General features: G+C 37.1%; 2 protein-coding genes across 3 annotated transcripts in view; both read left to right on the plus strand.

Annotated features, from left to right (window-relative positions):
- The window catches only part of galnt9.L (polypeptide N-acetylgalactosaminyltransferase 9 L homeolog), a 139400-nt gene extending 129063 nt beyond the window's left edge, over positions 1-10337 (plus strand). Inside the window, exons 10-11 of the mRNA XM_018262326.2 lie at positions 8007-8174; positions 9008-10337. Of these exons, the coding sequence (XP_018117815.1) occupies positions 8007-8174; positions 9008-9154 (315 nt within the window). The 3' untranslated portion in view covers positions 9155-10337. The remainder of the gene's footprint in view (positions 1-8006; positions 8175-9007) is intronic.
- Positions 10338-15972: 5635 nt separating this feature from the next.
- LOC121394979 (putative nuclease HARBI1) lies at positions 15973-21829 on the plus strand. Of its 2 annotated transcripts, XM_041567157.1 has the most exons (4): positions 15973-16401; positions 17949-18073; positions 19083-19818; positions 20545-21829. In XM_041567157.1, exons 3-4 carry the CDS (start codon positions 19086-19088, stop codon positions 20574-20576), a joined length of 765 nt encoding a protein of 254 aa, XP_041423091.1. In that variant the 5' UTR covers positions 15973-16401; positions 17949-18073; positions 19083-19085; the 3' UTR covers positions 20577-21829. The 2 variants fall into 2 exon arrangements, with proteins under 2 accessions (XP_041423091.1, XP_041423090.1); XM_041567156.1 differs by lacking the exon at positions 15973-16401 and having other exon boundaries at positions 17673-18073.

Here is a 21829-nt window from a genome sequence, read left to right on the forward strand (position 1 = left end):
TATCATACCTGAGTAAACAGCTCTAGAAAATCTCTGTTTATGATAGCAGCCACCATATTAGCTAGGTGTGACATCACTTCCTTCCTGAGTCTCTCCCTGCTCACTCATAGCACTGGGCTCATATTACAGCAGAGAGGGGAAGAGGGAGAGAGATGTAAACAGAGCATGCTCAATCCCAAGCCCTGGAGGTTTAAGCTAAAAGAAGGAAGTGTGATACAGAAACCTATGTGTACAAAATAAAAGTAAAGAAATGCAGTGTTTCTTTTGAATCAGACTTTGAGTCAGAGGACTCAGGGCAGCATTACTTTGAGGGTTTACCGGTGTGTTTTTATATTCCTTTCTGATAAAGCTTATTTAGTTTTAACCTTTTCTTCACCTTTCATACTTTGCCCATATGTCACCTGCATTTTTATGAGGCGATAGGCAATATCTGTGCATTTTATCCAGCACTGACATATCCCTGACATTCCATTATAGTTACAAGATGTGTAGATTTGCTTACAGTAGTATTTAGTGTGCTAGTTCCTAAATCCTTACCACAGGCAAGTTGCACCCGGGCAAGGACACACGAGAAGAATTGTTGCCCCCTGTTAAAAAATCTATACTGTAGGCGATTAATTTCCCCAATGTCAGAAAACTGGGGGACAGTTAACACTTGTATAATAGAGAATGAATGGTGCCCTGCTAAAATGTTGAGTGGCTGGATATGGGTGTTTTTTAAAGACATACCAACTAGGGGTCATAAAGTTGCTTAAACCACCATTATTTCTTTATCTGGGTTACCTGGGTTACACCATCCTCTGAGTAAAGTGATTACAATACGATTTACCAACCTACGTGTCAGATACTTAATATGTAGTATTAATTATTACACCAAATTATAATTGCCAAAGATATAATCTAGTCCTCTACAACAAAAAGGTCAGCTATGCAAAATAATATAAATAAATATAACAAATAAATCAATACAAAGGATGATCCAGTCCAATAGAGATTACTCTGCAACATGATCTTACTGAGAAATGGTTAAGGTAGAAATCTGTCCCTGCGTGGCTTATCTTTGTTTAATTATATGCAGGAGGCTTCGCTACTTAATAAAAAGATAATATTTTATGCCAGAAGTAATGAAAAGATATGTGTATTTATGTAATTAAGGTTTGAAAACACCAACTTGGGCATTCTTGCAATAATAAAAGAATACTCTTCACTGTTGTTTATTGTCCCAGCATATCTTAATAGCATTTCTCTGTCTGTTTAGTTACATTTACCCAAGCATAAATTTTCCTATTACCAAGAACGGCGCAGCCCTATAAATTTAAGATAACGCTCAGCTAAACTCTTTGTTTTCATAATGGCTATTTGTGAATGCCATTTTCTCGGCACAAATATTTCTTGCTGCAGTTCATTATACTTTTGTAGAAGAATTCAGGGTGACAGGAGAAGAGGCTCCGCATTTTAACTTCTGCATGTGTGAGCAAAAATGTAATCGCTTAACTTTTTCACCACCAAAGTGGAAAGCGCTGCATTATTTGCATTTCTGGTTCATTGCTCTCAGTGTCAGCTCTCTTCTTATATTGTACTATGCATTGTGTGCAACATTGTACTCAGATTTTTCTAGGCACCACAACAATGATCAGACTGCATACAAAATACTAATACCCAATGTTTTCTTTTTAAGGAGCTGGGTTGAACTGTAAATTGTAAACATTTTATACAGCTTTGTAAAAATACATCACAATGTAAATCCTACATCACTGTTGCCCATTAGGTCAAATACATAATTTTAATTTAATTTAGTTAATGAAATTTAATTACACAGAAACATAATACAGGTATGGGATCTGTTATCCAGAAACCCATTTTCCAGAAAGCTCCAAAGTAAGGGAAGGCTATCTTCTATAGACTTCATTTTAATCCAATAATACACATTTTTTTAAATGATTTCCTTTTTCTCTGTAATAATGAACCACTAACTTGTTCTTTATTCCAACTAAGATGTAATTAATCCTTATGGAGGCATAACAATTCTATTGAGTTTACTTAATATCTAAATTATATTTTACAAGTAGACTTAAGGTATTATCCGGAATACCCCAGGTCCTGAGCATTCTGGAAAACAGGTCCTTTACCGTAGAAAAAATGTACTATGCCAGTACATGAGGCTGTACTTTTTATTGTTTTATTATTCTATACTGTAATCTATTTCTCAGGAGACGTTACATCTTGTGACAACCCAGGTTACTGGACAGTTGAGCCCAGTCTTGCATTTTATATGTTTTATATATTTACCGCTTTATCCAGAGACCCATGTCAAACATTTCATGCTTTATTTGGATTTATTGGTAGATTGTAGCTTTGGTAAAGTGCTATTTTGGACAATAATTGTGGCAGGGACAAAAACATATCATTCAATTTCCTTAACAATCTAACAAAAAGATTTTCAATATTCTTATCAAGAGAAAAAGGTTGGTTGTCCAGGAACACTGCTTGAACCATTAATTATGCAGCGAGAATAACAGATTAAACCAATTTCATTGCCTACATAACTAGGATATGTCCATTCTAAACTTTTTAACTGGTTAGAAACAAATATTGTTTGGTGAAATAATCAGTACGTGCAGAGCCATTCTTATATGTTATTCTAGTCACTGTACCAAAAAGTATATTCTTATCAGATATACTTAAATTAATACTTTTTAAATGTGTCCCTCCTTCAACACATTTTCAGGCATTTGTCTGCTACCAATGATAAACATGAAAATTACCAACTGCCATTTCTGTTCACCCTTTCCTCTATTTTCTGTGAATATGAGGCAAAAAGAGTTATGTTACCTTCATCTCCCTGAGTGTCTATGCCGATTTATCTATAATATCATTATCCCTTCGCCTGTTCATCTGAAAATTATATAGGCAGAAGAAACCATGACAAAACCTTTAAAGACTGGACTGTAATATTAAAGGGATCGTTCAGCTTTAAATTAACTTTCAATGTGATGTAAAGACTGATATTAAATTAATTTGCAGTTGGTTTTTTAATTTTTTTTATTATTTGTGGTTTTTGAGTTATTTTGTTTTTATTCAGCAGCTCTCCAGTTTGCAATAGCAGCAATCTGGTTGCTAGGGTCCAAATTACCCCAGCAACCATGCATTGATTTGACTGCAATATGAATAGATTGAAAGAATGAAAGATGAATAATAAAAAGTAGCAATAACAATACATTTGTAGCCTTATTAAGCATTTGTTTTTTAAATGGGGGTCAGCTACCCCTCCCCCCATTTAAAAGCTGGAAAGACCAATTGCTTAAAATTAGCCATTTTATAGCATACTAAAAGTTAACTTTAAGGTGAACCACCCCTTTAAAAACTGTTGCGACTTTCACAGGTTTCCTTTTGATATAATCTCTCCAAACTAATTCTCTAAATACCCGAGAACTAAATAAGTCATTACAACTTCTGGTGTTAAAATGTATCATTTATAATTCAATTTGTGTCAACTGAAACTCACAAGATCCCCCCCCGACAAATCTCTTTTAAATGAACTAGGATTCTCATGTGTTTTAATACCTTCGGCTGGACTAGACAATGGTTTTTCCCTCACTAACAAAATCATATTACTGTCTTAGCTGCTAAATTGCTTTGAAATTGCTTTGGAATTTCATTGAGATTTGCCAGATATCCAGTAGCTTCCATTTAATTTTCTTTAATGCGTAAAATGTTTGAGAGAGTTATGTAATGATGCAACTTTTAACAACCAGCAGGCGAAGAGTCGTTTATGGATTTGACCTCACATGGCTATATTTTATGTTTATTTTACATATACACAGAGTCTATCCCCTCTCCACATTCTGAGGCAGTCATCAACACCAACGACGTTACTTTAGACCTTATTGAAATATTTCAGAGGGCATAAATTGGTAAATAATACCAGGCCCACTAATATAATTAGCAGTTTTCAATTTTTTTTTAAAACAGTTCCTTAGATTTCCAGTAATAATGATTGATTCCTCCAAATAGTCATTATGAAAATGTATGCCTTTAGGACCTCAGTCACACTACCAACTTTATAAGATAAATTCTGCTTTCATAGTATCTGATCCAATGGGGCAAATTTACTAACCTCCAAAAATTCGCCAGCGACGGCTTCTCTCACATCGCAACACTTCGCCAGGTGTAGATTCACCAGGACAACGCTAATTCACTAAAATCCGAAGTTGCAGCCACGGCGCCGAACACTGCCGAAATTGCACTAGCGTTACTGCACCAAGCGAAGAGAAGTTGCACTAGCGTTGCCTGATTTGCATACGGTGGAAAGTTAAAGTTCAATGGACGTATATGTTGCAGCAAATACATTACACTACACAAGCTCGGGAAACCATAATAGAATAAAATGAAGTTGTTATATTGCCCTACACATGAGCCCAGTGTATAGTTTATGTTCCATATGTTGGTACATGTAGGGGGGCAGTCGGTTACCCCAAAAAACTTTTATGCTCTTTTTCAGCCTATCACCCTGAAAAGGGAAAAGACGCTAGCGTTTTTTGGGACTTAAAAAAATTTTATCTATTTTTTTAGGAAGTCCTATCTTATCTATTGCACTTTGCCTGGTCTGAGGTGGCGAGGCAAGTCTGGCGCAAGAGGTAACGCTCAGTATAATCCATATCTTAGTGAATTTGCGTAGTTACATCCATTCGCCAGAGAGCAAATTCGCCAGGCGTTAGGGAGCGAAGTACTGCTAGAGTCTATCTAGCAAAGTTACGACGGCGACCGCTAGTAAATTGCCAAAGTATCAAAATGACGTCACGCTGGCGAATTTTCACCCGCGTTAGTCACTTCGCCCTTTAGTAAATTTGCCCCTATGTCTTTTCTGCATAGAGATATTTCTTCATTTCCTAGGGTTGCTACATACAGAATAAAAAATAAAACTTTTGAACTTAAGGAAAGGCATTTTCTGTAGGGAAAAAAAGCCAGTTGGTCCGGTTTCAACTATGTTCAGATTTCCAGCTGTTCCACCCCATAGCAATTAACACCCTTAGCTCTTCCTTTCAGCCAGTGACAGTCTCAGCTCTGCATGAATGCACTAAATGAAAATGGCAGGTGGCACCACGTTACTCTGTTCCTGTCCAGCTCCTGCTGAGCTCCCCCCAGCTGCCTGGAAGATCAGAAATTCACAGTGAGTGCTGAGGATAGTCAGGAATTATACAGTGGCACACACAAAAAAAGATCACAAAAAAGTGTCTGTGTCAGAAGAAGAAGTTGGAGCCCATGCCTAGGTACAGGCTCTGCACTAAATTATTTCCGGGTAAATTCAATATAAATCACATAGGAAAAGAAATGCTTAAAGCAGGAGTGTATTAATGTAAACCCAGCATGAAAAGTCTGTGTTCTGGAAATTCAAGAAATTCATCATGTACTTTTCTGTTTTTCTGAGGAGCAAGCCAGTCGCAGGTAAAACTTTAGGTTATTATATTAGGTTATTATATAACACTCACTACTTGAATCACAAGAATTACACATGATGTTCACATTCCATGACCCAGGGAAGCCTCATTAGTTTGTGGGAGGGTTTTCCAGATGTTTAAAGGAAAAGTAAACCGAAGTGGTACTCACCACACGAAACACAGAGGATAAAATTAAAATAGAAGTTTTTTATTCTCAGGCACACCAGAGGTTTTCCATCAGGCACACGTTCATCAGCATCAGCTGTTACTACGATTGACACATTAGTTACACAACTTTCATTCTTTCCAGTTCCTCTTCATTAGGCACACCTTCCAAAGGAAGTATATACTCCACCCATATCCCCCCACTCTCCAATAGTGACCCAATACCTTCAGGATAATACCCTTCCACTCTTCCAGGTTAGGCCCTTTTTATCCATGTCCTGGCCTGTAGCCTTGGTGTCCTTCCTACCTTGTCCTAAACTGTCACTGGTTCCCTCACTTACGGAGTGCCTGTAGGAAACTAACTCCACTTTCCTCCTTGATGGGGCCACAACTGCCCTTACTAAATATCCTCACTATCTTGTGCACCTAGTGCTAGCTTACTTAAGATCTTCCCTGTTCTATCTCCTCCTATCTACCGTTTTGGGTCTCTATTTACCCAGCCTGGAGATGTTGTTTCGGCCACGCCCTCCCATCAAGACAGCTCACCTGGGTGGTGCCCCTCCTTTTATAGCCCTTCCTGTCCTACAGCGCCCTCTGGTGTCTGGGGTTTAAATTACACTTAAACTAAATTAAAACTCTACTACTCTACTACCTCTAGTGGTGATTTCCACAAATTACACAATTACAACATATTTAAACACACATACATTTTACATGCATGCACATTTCTGTCACACAAAAAGATAACATTTGACTCACATAACACTCTCATCACTTTACACCCCTTTTCAAGTTAGTTCGGTAAGTCGCCACCAAATTAAATCATACAGTTTTACCACACTGAAGCAGGGATTGTAATATTTTACACCGATTATTCAAACTTTTTTGGGTTATGCAAGCTATAATGGTGTTCTGTTAATCTATAAGTACAAGTCAAAGAATTATATGCCGATACCGATTAGAAGTTCAATGCATGCATTTGATCCCAGACTTTGATAAATTGGTCTGTACATTGCACAGTAAAGTGCAGAGCAGCGTCATTGGACAGTATGTTAGGGGTTAAGAAGGTGGTTGTCATTGGGTACCTACAGTCGGTTCTTGAGGACAAAAAAAAGTGCATCAAACTAAGCTATTTTGCATCTAAACACTAAAGGTAGATGGATCATTCTACTGAATATTCTACTGAAACCTCCACTGAAACACCTATAATTGCATCAACAGTTATTGTACCTTCAGGTTCTTGATATCCCAAGATTTTTCTATTGGAGAAGCCAAATAACTTTCTTGAGTTATGACACTTCACCAGAGTTTACCATACACTGGGCCAGATTCAGTTAGATTAGACAACTGTATGTCCTGTCTCTATTCCTAATTTTCCCATAGGACTTTCAGTTTTTATGAGAAAACCCACAAGATAAGTTTTTTGTTTTTTTTTTCAATCAACAAGAATCCTGTCCATTCACTTTGAGCTACATGTAGTTAAAAAATATGTCAGTCGTAAAAGCAATTTCACATTTTAGTTTTTAATTTATCACTCAGTCAATCAATCAATCAAGGGAAGTATTTGAATTCTCAACACATACATAAACTGGTCATACAAGCACAAATTAAAAAAAAGTTATACTTTTTCCAGTGTGTTAGTCCCAACCAATATCCGTGTTCTGTAGATATCGGTCAGTCCAGGGATCATGTTCTCTTCGATTGGGCTGTCTGTACAAATGATTGGAACAATGGCCCATTGTACACTATCTCTCCATTCATCTAGTGTATAGCAGGGGTTAGAGGGATATGGTCAGCATTAGAAGGTTTATGTGGAACTAGTGCTCCATCTGTGAGACTTCTACCAAATATTTCAAACAGTATAAGACACATGGGATCACACTGGATGTGCTTGCTCAAAATCGAAAACTTGGGAGTCTGATGCTAAACATCAGGATAGTTAGGGGTACGTACGTAAGCAAGCCAGTCAAAAAGCTCACTCATCTTGACCATGTACAAAACAGACCAGGTCACTAGGCATTTTCCATTTACACCATCTAAACTCATTTTACAGAATTTCAGGAACATTTACTACATAGTTATCTAACTAACCACTTTATATAGGGTTATTTGAGCCAAATATTTAATGCAACTTCAAAGTTAATTAATATTATGGCAGATTATTATAACACACAAATGAGAGCCTACCTATAGGTCCCATCCATGTCTACAACGGACAACACTGAATGGTACTTTTATAAAGGTACATGTAGAGGTCAAATCTGAATTCTTACATTGCCTGGCCAGAGTAGTACTTTATTGGTACAGCATGCACAATTGGTTTTCCTCTCTATACTGTTACTTTAATGATGCCAATTTTATTGGAAATTTTTATACCCAGGTTTGCTTCTGCTTTTCCTACAGCTTGTACGCTACAGCAGCGAAGGCCTACTCCAGTTAGGCCCATTGGGTTCGACGTCCTTCCTTCCTGATACGAAATGTTTGATTGATGACGGAAAAGGCAGAACCCCAACACTTAAGAAATGTGATGATGTCCCCCGATCAGCTCAAAAATTTTGGGATTTTACACAGGTGATGTTCTAAATCTGGCACAATAGCAACAGAAACAAAGGGCTCATATACTAATACCTGGGCACTAACCCAAGGCAACAAATCCCATTTTTGCTTTCAATATTCTTCTGGCAGTTTACTGATTACTTGGTATGGGTTACTTCCCAGGTAAGAATGTCCTGTCACTACATATAATCAAATGTTGCGCATACTTACTGCAAATAATATGGCATGAAATTCATGCAAGATACCATTGGCGTAAAAAGATTCAATTGCATATTTAGGTCTTGTGCTGCCCTAAGCATTGGACCTGTGAGCCATGTGCACATGTGTGATGTCACTTCCTCCATGTCACTTCCTCCATGTCACTTCCTCCATGCAACTCCCTACCCCCTGTCAAATTTTATAGGAAAGTATCCAGCAGCAGGGGAAATGGGGGGAGTTTGAATTTTTTTTTTTACCATACAGTATAGGCATCCAAGGGTCACCACCCTAAAGCTGCCACCATAGACACATGCGAGTGCCTACAGTATATGGTAAATAGACCTCTGCAAAGAGGCTCAATTAATGTTACTAGTCTTTCTACCTTATGATTTACACATTTACTTACATTTCCATAATAAACATGTTTATCATATTACAGATGCATTTTTGCAGTGGTGTACAATTTGGCAACTTATAGATCATTACACTGATTGGTAAATATTTATGGAATTTAAATTTTTTTTTAAATCAAGTAAACAAGTGCTATGCAACTCAGGCATATTGAAACAAGCAGAGCAGGTAGATGACAGCAATAACTTTACTGCGGTTGAAAACATTTAAGCACATACTGTATATTTTCCCTCTTACAGAGCAGTCCCATTGTTAACAGAGACACTGGTCGTTGCCTGGAAGTTGAAATGTCCAAGGATGCTAATTTTGGACTACGGTTAGTAGTGCAAAGATGCTCAGGACAGAAATGGATAATAAGAAACTGGATAAAACATGGAAGAAATTGATGTCTTTTTTGAGAGGCTGTTCAGCCGAGATTTTCGATGGCCACAAGCCTATGCTTATTTGTATAAACCTTGGGAAAAGAGGACATTCCATATAAAAGTCTACGACGACTGAACATTACATGATAATGGACCATCCACTGAGTGGATTGATTGTTATGAACCTTGTATGGAAAAAAGACATGGGACTTCTGGAGGCTGGGAAGATACGGAAAAGCCTGCAGGGGGTATTCTAGAGTGAAGGCAGGAGAAAATATCCTTTCCGTTGACAGATTTTGTGTTATAGACTGGTGCACAACTCCTACAACGAATTATCATGTGCCTTTTATTGTACTTCCTATACAATAGAGCATCCCTTACATCAGCATGTGTGATTAATTGTGATACTAAAGTAAATAAACTACAGATGTAATTAAGCAATAATCCCCAATGGGCTGGGTATCTTTTTGAGGAAATTCTACAGATTTCAAGCCTGTTAGCAGGACAACATTATTTATATATAATACGATTTTAAGAAAAGTAAAAATGGCATCTCACTCTCTCTATCTCTCTGCTGAAAGATCATGTTTAATGAATTGCTAAGTTATCCACTTTCTTTGGCAGGCATAGACTGGCACCCTGTGGCACACAAACAGTTCACAAAACATTGGCTTTCCATTTTGTAAAGAAGGTGGAAGTGTCTGGCGTGAGCTCTACAAGAATTTTGTAATGCAGAGTATGAAATATGTCATCCAACTGCATCAAATGGGAGAAATAAAGTTTAAGGGGGGTAATGTAACAAAAGTGCAAAATTGCCATACGTCTAGCCACAGTTGCTGTATCAGTAAAACAACTTAATGGTGGCACCTGGACAAACTTTGTGTCTTTTGTTACATATGCGGATTCATTTTCTATTGGAAGCAGGAAACTTAGTGCAAAAGTACAACATCTAATTAGGCTAATTGTACATGGTCTGCTTGGACACTACACCATGTAAAGAATTAACAAATTCTGGCAAATACTGACAATCCCTTACTAAACACATTAGTGTGGTTAATAAAAGTTGCAAATTGAAACCCATTTTTGATTGCAGAAAAATTGCATTCATAAAGAATTATGTTCAAAATGCAGGATTAAAGAAGAAGGAATGCTACCAAAGCAGCATGGTGTAGAATGCTTTACCATACCTGAATAAACAGCTCTATAAGTTCTCTCTGTTTAGGATAGCAGCTGCCATATTAGCTTGGTGTGACATCACTTCCTGCCTGGGTTTCTCTCTGCTCACTCATAGCTGTGGGCTCAGATTACAACAGGGAGAGGAAGAGAGAAGGGGGGAAAGGGAGGAGTAGAGAGAGAGAGAGAGAGAGAGAGAGAGAGAGAGAGTGTAGAAAACTGAGCATGCCCAAGCCCAAGCCCTGGAGGTTTAAGCTGAAAGAAGGAAGTCTGATACAGAAGCCCATGTGTACACAATAAAAGAAAATAAATGTGGTGTTTCTTTTGACAGAAGACTCAGAGCAGCTTTACTTTAAAGGTTTACTGGTGTATTTAAATAGTCCTTTCTAATAAAGCTTACTTAATTTTAGCCTTTCCTTCTCCTTTAACTACTAATCAGCCTTATATTGTGACTTTTCTATTCTGTATATAATATGTGTGTTGGTCCCTAAGCTCAGTAAGTGACAGCAGCACAGAGCCTGTGCAGTGAATCAGCAGAAAAGAAGATGGGGAGCTACTGGGGTATCTTCAGCGGCACAGATCTTCCCTGCTAAAGGGCTGTGGTTGCCTTGGGCTGGTGCAGAAGCCCAAAACATAATGTACAACATTTATACCCTACTTCTTTAGTTAGGCTTTAGTTCCCCTTTACGCTTCTGAGCACTGTGGTCTGCTCTTTGCAGATATATTATAATATTTTAACAAAGGAACAACAGACACAAGGCACAGTTTGCAGTGCACAAGGTCTATATTAGCAGCACTCTTAAGGGCACAAGGTTTTTGTTCCCCTTAGCAGTCCAACATTTACACCTACCCCTAGGTAATAAGCCATAGATGGAAGCAGACAGATAGAGAGAGAGAGAGAGAGAGAGAGAGAGAGAGAGAGAGAGAGAGAGAGAGAGAGAGAGAGATAGATAGATAATAGATACTTCACTGCTTTTGTTATTCTTGCCAGTGGCAGAACTACTGGGGGTGCGGCAGGTACGATTGCACCCCAGCCATCACCCCCTCAGGGTACACCGTACCATCGCACCAGCACAAATGCAGCATAAAACTTGTGCCCAAAAGGGGTCGCTGGGAACCACTAGTTCTTTTACTGATTCTTGCTCCTAAAAAGCTGTAAACTGTAACGATTCGTATCCCAAACCCAGAACAAACCCCCAAGGTCCCGGTCACAGCTCAGTCTTTCGCCTATAGCAGCCTCCTTTGGCCTCGGGAGTAGCCCTCAGCTACTCAGATGCCGCCAGGTCTTAGTGTGAGAGGACCAGGGGGAGAGTACTAGGCGAGCAAAGGAACTGCACGTAGTAGGACCTGAGGACAAGAAGCATAGTAATGGGACGGGCCGGGTCGATAACAAGGATCAGACAATACGGTACCAAATCAGGAACAGAAACGTAGTCGAGGTCACAGGCCAGGGTCAGGACAGGCAGCAAATTAGAGTCAATCAGGCAGAGGGTTAAACACAGATATCAATAATAGTAATCACACCCAGGAACCAGTTATCAGAACCTTTATTGGGCCATGATTCAGTGCAGGGCTGGGGTCTATATAGGCAGCTGTATGGCTTATACTGATCACATGGGACCAGATGGGCCAGATAGATAGCAGCTGAACAAAGCCCTGTCCTACTTGCAGTTACACGTATAGCAATAGGAGAAGGCCAGAGCTGTCTGCTTGCAAAGAGCAGTGGTAAATCAGACAGCCCAGAAACACCAGGTCCCTGGTTCAACTCCAGGCAGAATATTACATAAACATCGGTCTCTTCCAGTTTACAGTTACTATTCATACTTTCACCTCTCCCTATTGAGGTGCATTATCAATCTTTGCAGACCAGTAAAGGGATGAGGTGCGGTGAGTTTAGTTGCATCAAGGTGTTTTACAGTTAAGAACAATGGGAAAGATTGCTTTTGTTATCTCAAATTGTTTATGAAACTTGTTAAAAATAACATGATTTTGAATATTACAGAATAGGTGAATTGAGGCAAGTGCATTTTTTTAATTTATGATTTTATTGAACTTTATTTTTCTTCATTTATGAGAAGATACAGAAATATCTATGGCTTTTTAAATGTATACCGGGTGTCAACTGTATGGCATCTGTCCAGTGGAGATTATTGTATTATTATCATCAGTGTATTTTTTGACATTTGGGCAGCTAAAAACCTTTTGTTTCTGCCAATCACATATGTTGAGTTCACAAAGAACTCGCTGGACATACAATGTTGTACAAGGAGTATGATAATATGGTCACCATTTCAACTGTTAAAACTCTTCACAGAATAAAAACTCTAAAACCCTGTGTTTTGCCTGCGTTCTACATGTAGGGGCCCATTTATTAAACTTTGATTTTTTGGTCATGGTTTTTAGGGGGGAACTCAAATTTTTAGTGGAAAAATAAAAACTCAAATTTTTAGTCATTTATTATACCCCAATCTTACAATACAAATTGATGCCCGATTTTGTTGAGAAGTTTTGTTTGTTTTTCGGGAAAATTATTGGTTTTAATTGGTTCAATTCATGGAAGGGAGTTTGATCGACTTTGTTTTCATAAAAACTGAGCTTAATTTGAGTTTTAGTAAATTTAGTAAACATGTGTCATTAAAGAAACAACAGGCCTCCTTCTCTTTCTGTTTGGGTGTTTCTTGAGGTGTTATTAAGAATGGAGCAATTAATAACCAATATGGTTTAAACGTTGTTATTTTCTGCCATGATACATGATAGTGCTAACTTTCCTATATATATATATATATATATATATATATATATATATATATATATATATATATATATATATATATATATATATATATATATATATATATATAATACTTAACATTTTAAATGGTTTTAAAAAGATTTATAAATGTATTTGCAATGTATTTGCAATTGAAATCTGTATTTTCCTGCACTGCTGGTTCTGTCTCTTGATACAATGTAGAAGAAGTCAGCTGATTGACAAGCCTCTGAAGAAGTATGCAAGGCTGACTTTCTTCTACATTGTTTCAAGGGACAGAACTAGCAGTGCAGAATGGGGCAGGAAAATACAGATTTCAATTGCGAATAAATTTATAAATCCTTTTAAAACCATTAAAAATGTTTAGTATTATATATATATATCGATGCATAGTTCTCTCTTAAGCCCTACCGCTCATCTTCAAGTTTTCTATTCCAACCATTGCCTGATCGCCAGGCCAAGTGGGATCTTAGCAACCAGATTTATTTTAAACCGGAACTGCAGAACAAAAAAGTGTTGATTATAAAAACTATAAAATATGATACAGACCAAGACTTGAGTATTTACTGTCTATATCAGGCAAACATTTCGAGGTGAATTACCCCTTGGCAAATGTCATGTGGTGTTTTGTCCTGTAGCATAAATATCCTACGCATCCATCCTTTAGCTGAAATAGTCAATGTGTTCATTAAACTTTTATTAAGAAAGCAAAGATATTTTTGTATAAAGCTGCAGTACATGCATTTTGTAAATTAGAGTCTAGTAAGTAGCGATGAGCAGCGATTATTTATTACACACTATCTAGATATTATTTCAGTGTTTGCACAGAGCAAACATTCCTTTTGGGAATCTTTTGCCACCCTTGTTTGCATCTCATTACTAATTTAATGGAAATTAATTGAAAAACACCCTATGTGCATTTCCACCGTCTATAAGCACCTGCTGACTTTTAGAATGTTGGGAGCAGCCCAAATCAAAACACCCATGTGGCAAAGTAATACTGTAAATAAGCAAATCAGTGGTGTACAGCAACTTCTCTGTTCCTTCTCCTAGCCCCTTCTGCCATCTAATTTTCATTGCCGACCACTGGAAACAAACAAGTGGGTGGGTGTGCAGGCAGCTGGTAGTGGTTTGGAAAGGAGGGGCCATAGGACAACTCCATCAACTGGATCAGGTCTTCCAAAGTTTTTTCTTATGGTGGGCCCATAGTAGTTACCCCACTGAAGCAATTCTCCACATTTATCTATACCATACTGTATTTTATTCCTTTTAAATTCTGCCATTCTTGCCATTCCTTGATTGGTGAATTGAGATTAAGGTTCCAAATCAACCAGATTGCTGAGAGAAAGCACTGATGGTCCATTGGCCAATGCCGTGTTTTCCCCTGAATTCCAGTGTCATTTTGGTCCCAAGGGGCTGCTGCACCTGATGTATTTGTACTGTGCACAGGGCAATTGCCTTGATTGGCAAAATTAATGCAATTGCATACAAATTTTGTCACAAATGCCAATGCATGAAAATCTGTCTGGGGTCATTTCTGTTTTCAGCGTCCAATTGATTTCTGTGCCTGATTCTTTTGTTGCAAGTGTTCTGCACCTATTAATTCTTGCTGCGAAGGGAACCCTGGCACTACCCCTGGTCAGGAGGTGGCAGTAGCTCCAGGATTCTTCTGTGTCAACACTTAATTGAGAACAGGGATGAAGAGCTAAGCACAGCTGAGTACAACTATATACTCAGTGAATGAGGTTTAAAGTGCAACTTGCTGTGGGTGAAGAGTTCAGGATTGCAACTGCTCTTGCCGGCATAAATGATCCCCATGATGTGACTAGACCAGGCCATTGATAATGAGCTAATACTGTATGTGTTTTTAAGAAATGATTCCACCTTGTACTAAGATTGCCAAAAACCAAGAGGAATAGCATGGCAGCACTCAAATATGTATCTCTGACTCATTGGTAACCTGGAAATAGCTGACATCTCTAAACATATTATGAGAAATAGCATTACTTTTCACCTCTGCTAAGTCCTGCTTCTTTTCTACTGAATCCAGAGCTGTATTTAGTAGCTAATAAGTATCTTACTAATAAACCTTTATATTGTATTTATACTACGTTCTCCATATAAATACAATATAAAGGTATTTTATATATATATCTATATATATAACTATATATATATATATATATATATATATATATATATATATATATATATATATATATATAGATATAGATATAGATATATATATATATATCCATTGCCATATCCTAGGAGAGTTTGCCTTGTGTTTACATGCTCCTCTGTATATATTTCCTAGTACAGCACCACTGGGTATGAAGTGTTCCACAAAATAAACAGCATTGCAATTCCGCAGCGACATAATAGAAATAAATAAGAAGTGCCATGAAAGATCTTTACGGTGTAAGGCGTTCAGCTCTTAACTCTTACCGGTTCCTTATCTTTCCGAACCTTAAAACATGTGGAACTGATTTCATAAATGGCTAATGCGCAGCACTAAAAATTAAAAGTGATTTCAGGCAACCCCCAAGGAGCGTTTGAGTCCAGCGAATGAATTTCCTCTGCACTAACAATGTCAGCAGCAAAGCAGTTAAATGGCCTTGATACATTTTCCTTCCGATGTGGGAAGACAATAAATTAACCTCATGCATCATCTTTCCTTAGTTCATACATCAGCGTGGCAAATAACAGAGTGGTGGAAAGGCAATAACCAAGCTCATAATAAATATTAGTTCATTACTTTCATTACACAAGGGCTGTTTATCTAAGCTAGTCTTCCATCATTTGGGTTTAATTGCTCATTACAACTCCATTAAAAGTCAGCAAATGCAAAGCAGAGAAAAGTGAACTTTAACAGCCTTGGAAGGATGTGACTACACAATGGGGGGAATTCACAAAAGTGTCGGTAAAAAAAGTAACCCAGAAGTGGCGGTCGACAAATTTGTAAAATGTCGTATGTACGTCAAATTCACAAAGGGAGATGTCACTGTCTTTGAATCTCTCGTAAGTCCGGCATTTTTATAAAATGTCGTATATATTTTGTCGGTGGAACGACGGTTTAGTTAAATTGTCGTAGTTACGTCAAATTCAAGAAAAAAGGCGCAATCACTGTACAACTGATTAAAATAATGTCGTTAGAACGAATAAATATGTCGTGTACCCGAAAGAACATTTCCTAGCACGACAACTGCAGAATAGCTTCACGTCACGTTGTAGATGAGTTCTGTCACTCAGAGGAAGCTGCTTAATCCTGAGGAGATTTCGTTTTTCCGAAGATATTGTTCCTGAGGTTATTCTATATATATTTAAAGTAAGTTTTATCATTTGTTTTCTATTACATTTCTTTTTTAAATACATATATATATTTCTAAATCTTTCTTCTTTTGTTTTATTTATATGTATATTTCTAATTGTATTGCACTCCTTCAGTAAAAAGCTCAGTACAGCAAACCAATACATTTATAAGTAATAAAGAAAAGGACACTGTAATAAGTAACATTAAAAAGTAAATAGTTACACTGATATATATATATATATATATATATATATATAAATATATATATATATAAAAAGCAACAATAGTAAGTAACTAATAAGTAACTAAAAAAGTATCATTCATAAGTAACAATAAGTGCACTTTAAAAAAACAAGTGAGATAAATATAATATATAATTACAATATAGATTAAGTGCTCAGTGTCAATCAGACAAAATGCTTGAGGACATTACCCCATAGAGCTTACAGTTTAAATTGTATGATAATATACAGACATAATTTGAGGCTATTAAAGATGTAGTTTACATTTTGTTACACTGTTATATACAGTAATTACTAGTTCCAAGTCCAGTTTTTATCCTTGTGTTAAAAATGTATTTATGTTGGAAATACTAGCTTCTTTAATATGCATAGAGCATCATTTAAACAATACTTACATTTATAAAGATATAATTTTTCAGAAATCTCACTATCAGAGAGGGCACAGGGAGAGGCTTAGCTGATCTGTACTTGTCAAAATAGCTGGTCCGCCAATGAGAACACCAAAGCCGTGCCATATCTACTATAGTCCCCAACTTCTGAATTTAAGTTTAGTTCTACTGTACATCAATCAGTGTATTTTTTAATTTATTAAACCTCTTGTCACTAATGTATTTTTTTAAATAATTCTCTGGCCAATATCCTTTTTAACTTGTAAGAGGGAATGTCTGGCACATTTTTTTTCACAAATCAATTTTTATGGGAGTTTGTGAAATAAACATTTTATTTTACTTATGGGTGCCATAACCATCAATGAACAGGGCCAGATCTTGGGTGGGGCTTTAGTGGTTAGGCCCAGGGATCCCCAACCTTTTGAAGCTGAGAGCAACATTCAGAAGTAAAAATTAAAATCAAAATCAAAAATCATTAAAATCAGCATTAAACATGTTCTCAGGGTGCCAAATAAGGGCTGTGATTGGCCATTTGGAAGGCCCTATGTGGATTGTCAACCTACATTGAGACTCTGTTTGGCAGGACACATGGTTTTTAAACAACCAAAACTTGCCACCAAGCCTGGAATTCAAAAATAATCGCCTGCTTTGAGGCCACTGGGAGCAACATCCAAGGGGTTGGAGAGCAACATGTTGTTCATGAGCTACTGGTTGGGGATCACTGGATTAGGGAATGGAGCCAATATGAGTTGGGGGCCTAGGGGGGGCTATAAAAATGTTGTTATACTGTCAGGATCATGTGGGATTAGAATGCTTTGGTGTGCATTTCTAAAATTGTGCACTCTCCAGTTTAGCCACTGTAGAATGCTTGCAATTGACTTACATTCCTATGTATGTATTCACTGTTTCTTTGTGCTCCTGTCTATTCTAGATTTTCTATTTAGATTTCCTGGTTTTGACCTTGGCTTGTTTCTGGACACTGTTGCCTGCTGCCTGACCCGACCTTTGGCCTGTTTACTGGACTCTGTTTTTGCCTGCAGATTCTTTTCATCACAGGCTAGTATATTTATATTTTCTAGAAGCACCTGTTGTGTTGTTTCATTAAATATGGCATTACTTCATTCTCACTTTAAGACAGGGTTCTGTTATTTACAGGTTTACCCTAAGTTCCTCAATATAAAGTCTCCCATCTGATTGCTTTAGTTCTCTGTCTGTTCTTTACATTTATTCACTTAGGAGTTATGTGACCATATAAAATCACAAAACACGGTTTCTTCCACACTTGACTTACTTCGCTCTGGGTGCATCCAATCCTCAGCTGCCCTCAAGTCAGCCAAATTGTTCAGTCTTTGAAAAGCAGGGTATGAAGCACACCGATGGTAAGTGGTGTGTGGAAGAAACCGTGTTTTGACCTGAGGAAGGGGTTGTTCCCCTGAAAGCTTGTGTAATAATTTTCTGCTGAATGAAATGTTTTAAGGCAATGCCAATGGATGTTGTGCTTCATACCCTGTTTTTCAAATACATATAAAATCACAAGCCAGTGGGCCAAGTGCTATTATACAGGTCACTTAACTCTTAATTTTTATTGTGATTGCTACTGGTGGGGGTAATTAGAGCATGATCTGACACTGAGGTCAAAGATGAGAGACAGCTACACAGGAGGCTGAGCATGGGAATTTGAAGTTGGCCACTGATGTAGGAATGCCCTGTTTATAACAAAAGTAACAGTTAGATCCCATGGCAAAATTACCAAACTAAATATGTTTTGTATGCATTTATATGCACTTTGAATTATGGCAGATATATAGCTGCAGATATTTAGCTGCCTAGGACACAGATATAGGATGGTGCTGAGGAGGAACCTGTTATGCCAACCCCTAGACTGGACATTGCACTAGGCTTTCATGTGAATGCTATTATTGCACATGTAATTCACTACCATGTATGTATGTGCAGTAATGAATGTGTTAAGGATGGATGGGTTGGCTAGGGTGTCTAGGTGGCCTGGCCTACCACTGTTTTGAATGTTTCATTGTTGTAATAAAAGTTTTTCTTTTCTTTTTAGATTATGGAAATTATATTTCCCTCACTGTTTTTCTTCCATTTAAGAAAGAAAAGAATGGAAAAAGTCGATAAGCCTTTTAATAATGGAAAGCAAGTTAAAAGGCGCAAATGCCAGAAGATAAAAATGTTTCGTGACCGAGTGACGCTGGTGGACCTAACGGACACTGAGATTAAGGATCGATACAGGCTAAACACTGTGGAGATTCTATCGCTGTATGATGTGCTGAAAGTGAATTTGTGCAAGCCAACTAAAAGATCTCACGCCATCCCTGGCCTTGTACGTTTGCTGTTGGCATTAAATTTTTTTGCAAAAGGTGACTTTCAAAGTTGCATAGCAGTGATTGGCGGTGTGTCTCAAAGCTCTTGCAGCCGCTCATTGGATGAAGTTTTGAAAGCAATTATGTTAGTTTATAAATCGTATGTCTACTTTCCTTCTGACAGCAGTTATTTGAATACAGTTAAAGGAAAATTTTATGAGATTGGCGGATTTCCTAACATTGTGGGAATTATAGATTGTACACACATTACACTATGCCCACCTGCTGACCTGGAGCACATTTACAGAAATCGGAAGAGCTCCCACAGCATTAATGTCCAGCTTGTGTGTTCCTTTAATCTAAAATTTGTGGATATAGTTGCTAAATTCCCAGGCTCTTCTCACGATTCGTATATCTTGTCAAATTCATCTTTGTCTGAACGTTTTCAACAGGGCGAATTCAAAGATTCGTGGCTATTAGGTAAAAAAAATTTAATTTCTTTAACACATGAAACTGATCACTGTTTAAACATTTGTGAAAAATTTCATTTATGGTTAAAATGTTTAAAATATCAGTATTAGCATTGTCTTCAAAAACATATATGTAAACTATTACTTAACGTGTGTCATTGAAATTTTAATTGTAGCATTCTGTTTCACAGGTTTTCTCTGTAACTGTATGCTTTATATATGTAAATATAATAATTTAAAATAAATTTAACAGATAAAGCCAAACTAAAGAAGTAGGTACCAACACTGTACACAACCACAGCCCTTTAGCAGTGAAGATCTGTGTCTCCAAAGATGCCCCAGTAGCTCCCCATCTTCTTTTCTGCTGATTCACTGCACATGCTCTGTGCTGCTGTCACTTACTGAGCTTCGGGACCCACTCAAAATATACAGTACACATAAATAGAAATGTCAAAATATAAGGCTGATTAGTAATTAATACACATAATTACTACAGGGCAGCACAGAAACAAGTGTAACTAGTATAATTTTTTAACAAAGTGCCCTGTAGCATTAGCTTATATTATAGACCAACCTCATTTTCTGGTGAATAATTAGTGATGAGCCTTAAGCTTAGCTGCTTTGTACTGTGGCTCATTTGATAGCCTTGCAATATGTAATTTATTTCTTCATTTACCTTACTATTTTTTATGCAGTAGCTACTTGAATTTGATTATTTTGTTTGTGTTCTTTACAGGAGATTGTGGATATCCGTTAAAACTTGGCTGATGACGCCAGTGTGGCGGCCTAAGAATGCAAAAGAAAAAAACTACAACCGAGTCCATGCTACAACAAGATGTATAATTGAAAGAGCATTTGGAATCTTAAAGAGCAAATTCCGTTGTTTGGACATCACTGGGGGGTCACTACTGTACTCGCCTGAAAAGGTGTGCTACATTGTTGTAGCGTGTGTTGTTTTACATAATATCATTATACAAAGGGTCCAAAATGATGTATGTGAAATCCAACCAGCATGTGAAGAAAACACTGACCTTCAAATGCATGTTGACCAGAATGAAGCAATTATCACAAGGAACGATTTGATTCAACGATTTTTTTGATTGATTCACTTGACTTTGGGAGGTTACATTTTTTTTTGTAAAACTTGTTTATATTCTTATTGTTGATATCTTGTTAAATGTATTCATATGAAAAGCTTACAAAACAATCTTAAAAGGGTGGTTCTCCTTTACAGTAAATTTACTTATGTTATAGAAAGGCTAATTGAAAGGAACTTTTCAATTGTTTTTCATTATTTAATTTAATTTAGAGTTATATGTCATTTATATGCCATTTTCTTCTAACTCTTCTTTTGACAGCATTCCAATGGGCGTCACTGTCCCCCTTCTAAAAAACAAATGCTCTGTAAAGCTACAAATTTATTGTTAATGCTTCTTTGTTTTGTGAATGTTGCTATTCAGGCCTCTCCTGTTTAGATTCCAGTTTCTTATTCAAATCAATGCATGATTGCTAGACAAATGTTGGCCCTAGTTTGCAGATTGGTTCAGATGCAAATTGAAGAAGCGCTGAATAGAACTGAAATAGTTGAGCTCCTGTTTGAAATGTAACAGCCTATACACACCTCATATAGCCTGTATGGCGGTATTCTTTATTCATTTGTCCATACAAAATCTCTTCTGTTCAGTAAATTTTGTCGGCTGGCGAGCCGTGTACAGCCTCCTTCAAATCATTTCTAAGATTTATTACGATATTCAGGTGGGGTAGCGTGATGGACATTTGCAAAAATTTAATTTTCCACAAATGTTTGCACAACCAGATTTACACATTTGTTTTAATTTCATGCAACAGAATATTGTGTCACTAAAATTCTTTGTTTATAAAACATCCCACTATTCAGATTTGTATTGAAATTAAAAGACATACCACTGTTATTTTTCACATTGAAATTGGAGTAAATAGTAATGCATATTAAAATGATATTTAACTTATTGAGCATGGTGGTATATTTTTTATATTCTTTT

This window comes from Xenopus laevis, chromosome 1L, assembly GCF_017654675.1.
Source record: "Xenopus laevis strain J_2021 chromosome 1L, Xenopus_laevis_v10.1, whole genome shotgun sequence".
NCBI classification, from domain to species: Eukaryota; Metazoa; Chordata; class Amphibia; order Anura; family Pipidae; genus Xenopus; species Xenopus laevis.

What these genes read in the sequence shown, in the direction of transcription:
- LOC121394979 (XM_041567156.1), top strand. Translation starts at nt 17,708, where the DNA reads ATGTTGTTCATGAGCTACTGGTTGGGGATCACTGGATTAGGGAATGGA. An exon ending in GCAGATTCTTTTCATCACAG is followed by an intron (nt 18,074 to 19,082) that starts GCTAGTATATTT and finishes TTTTCTTTTTAG; the next exon opens with ATTATGGAAATTATATTTCC. An exon ending in CAAAGATTCGTGGCTATTAG is followed by an intron (nt 19,819 to 20,544) that starts GTAAAAAAAATT and finishes TGTTCTTTACAG; the next exon opens with GAGATTGTGGATATCCGTTA.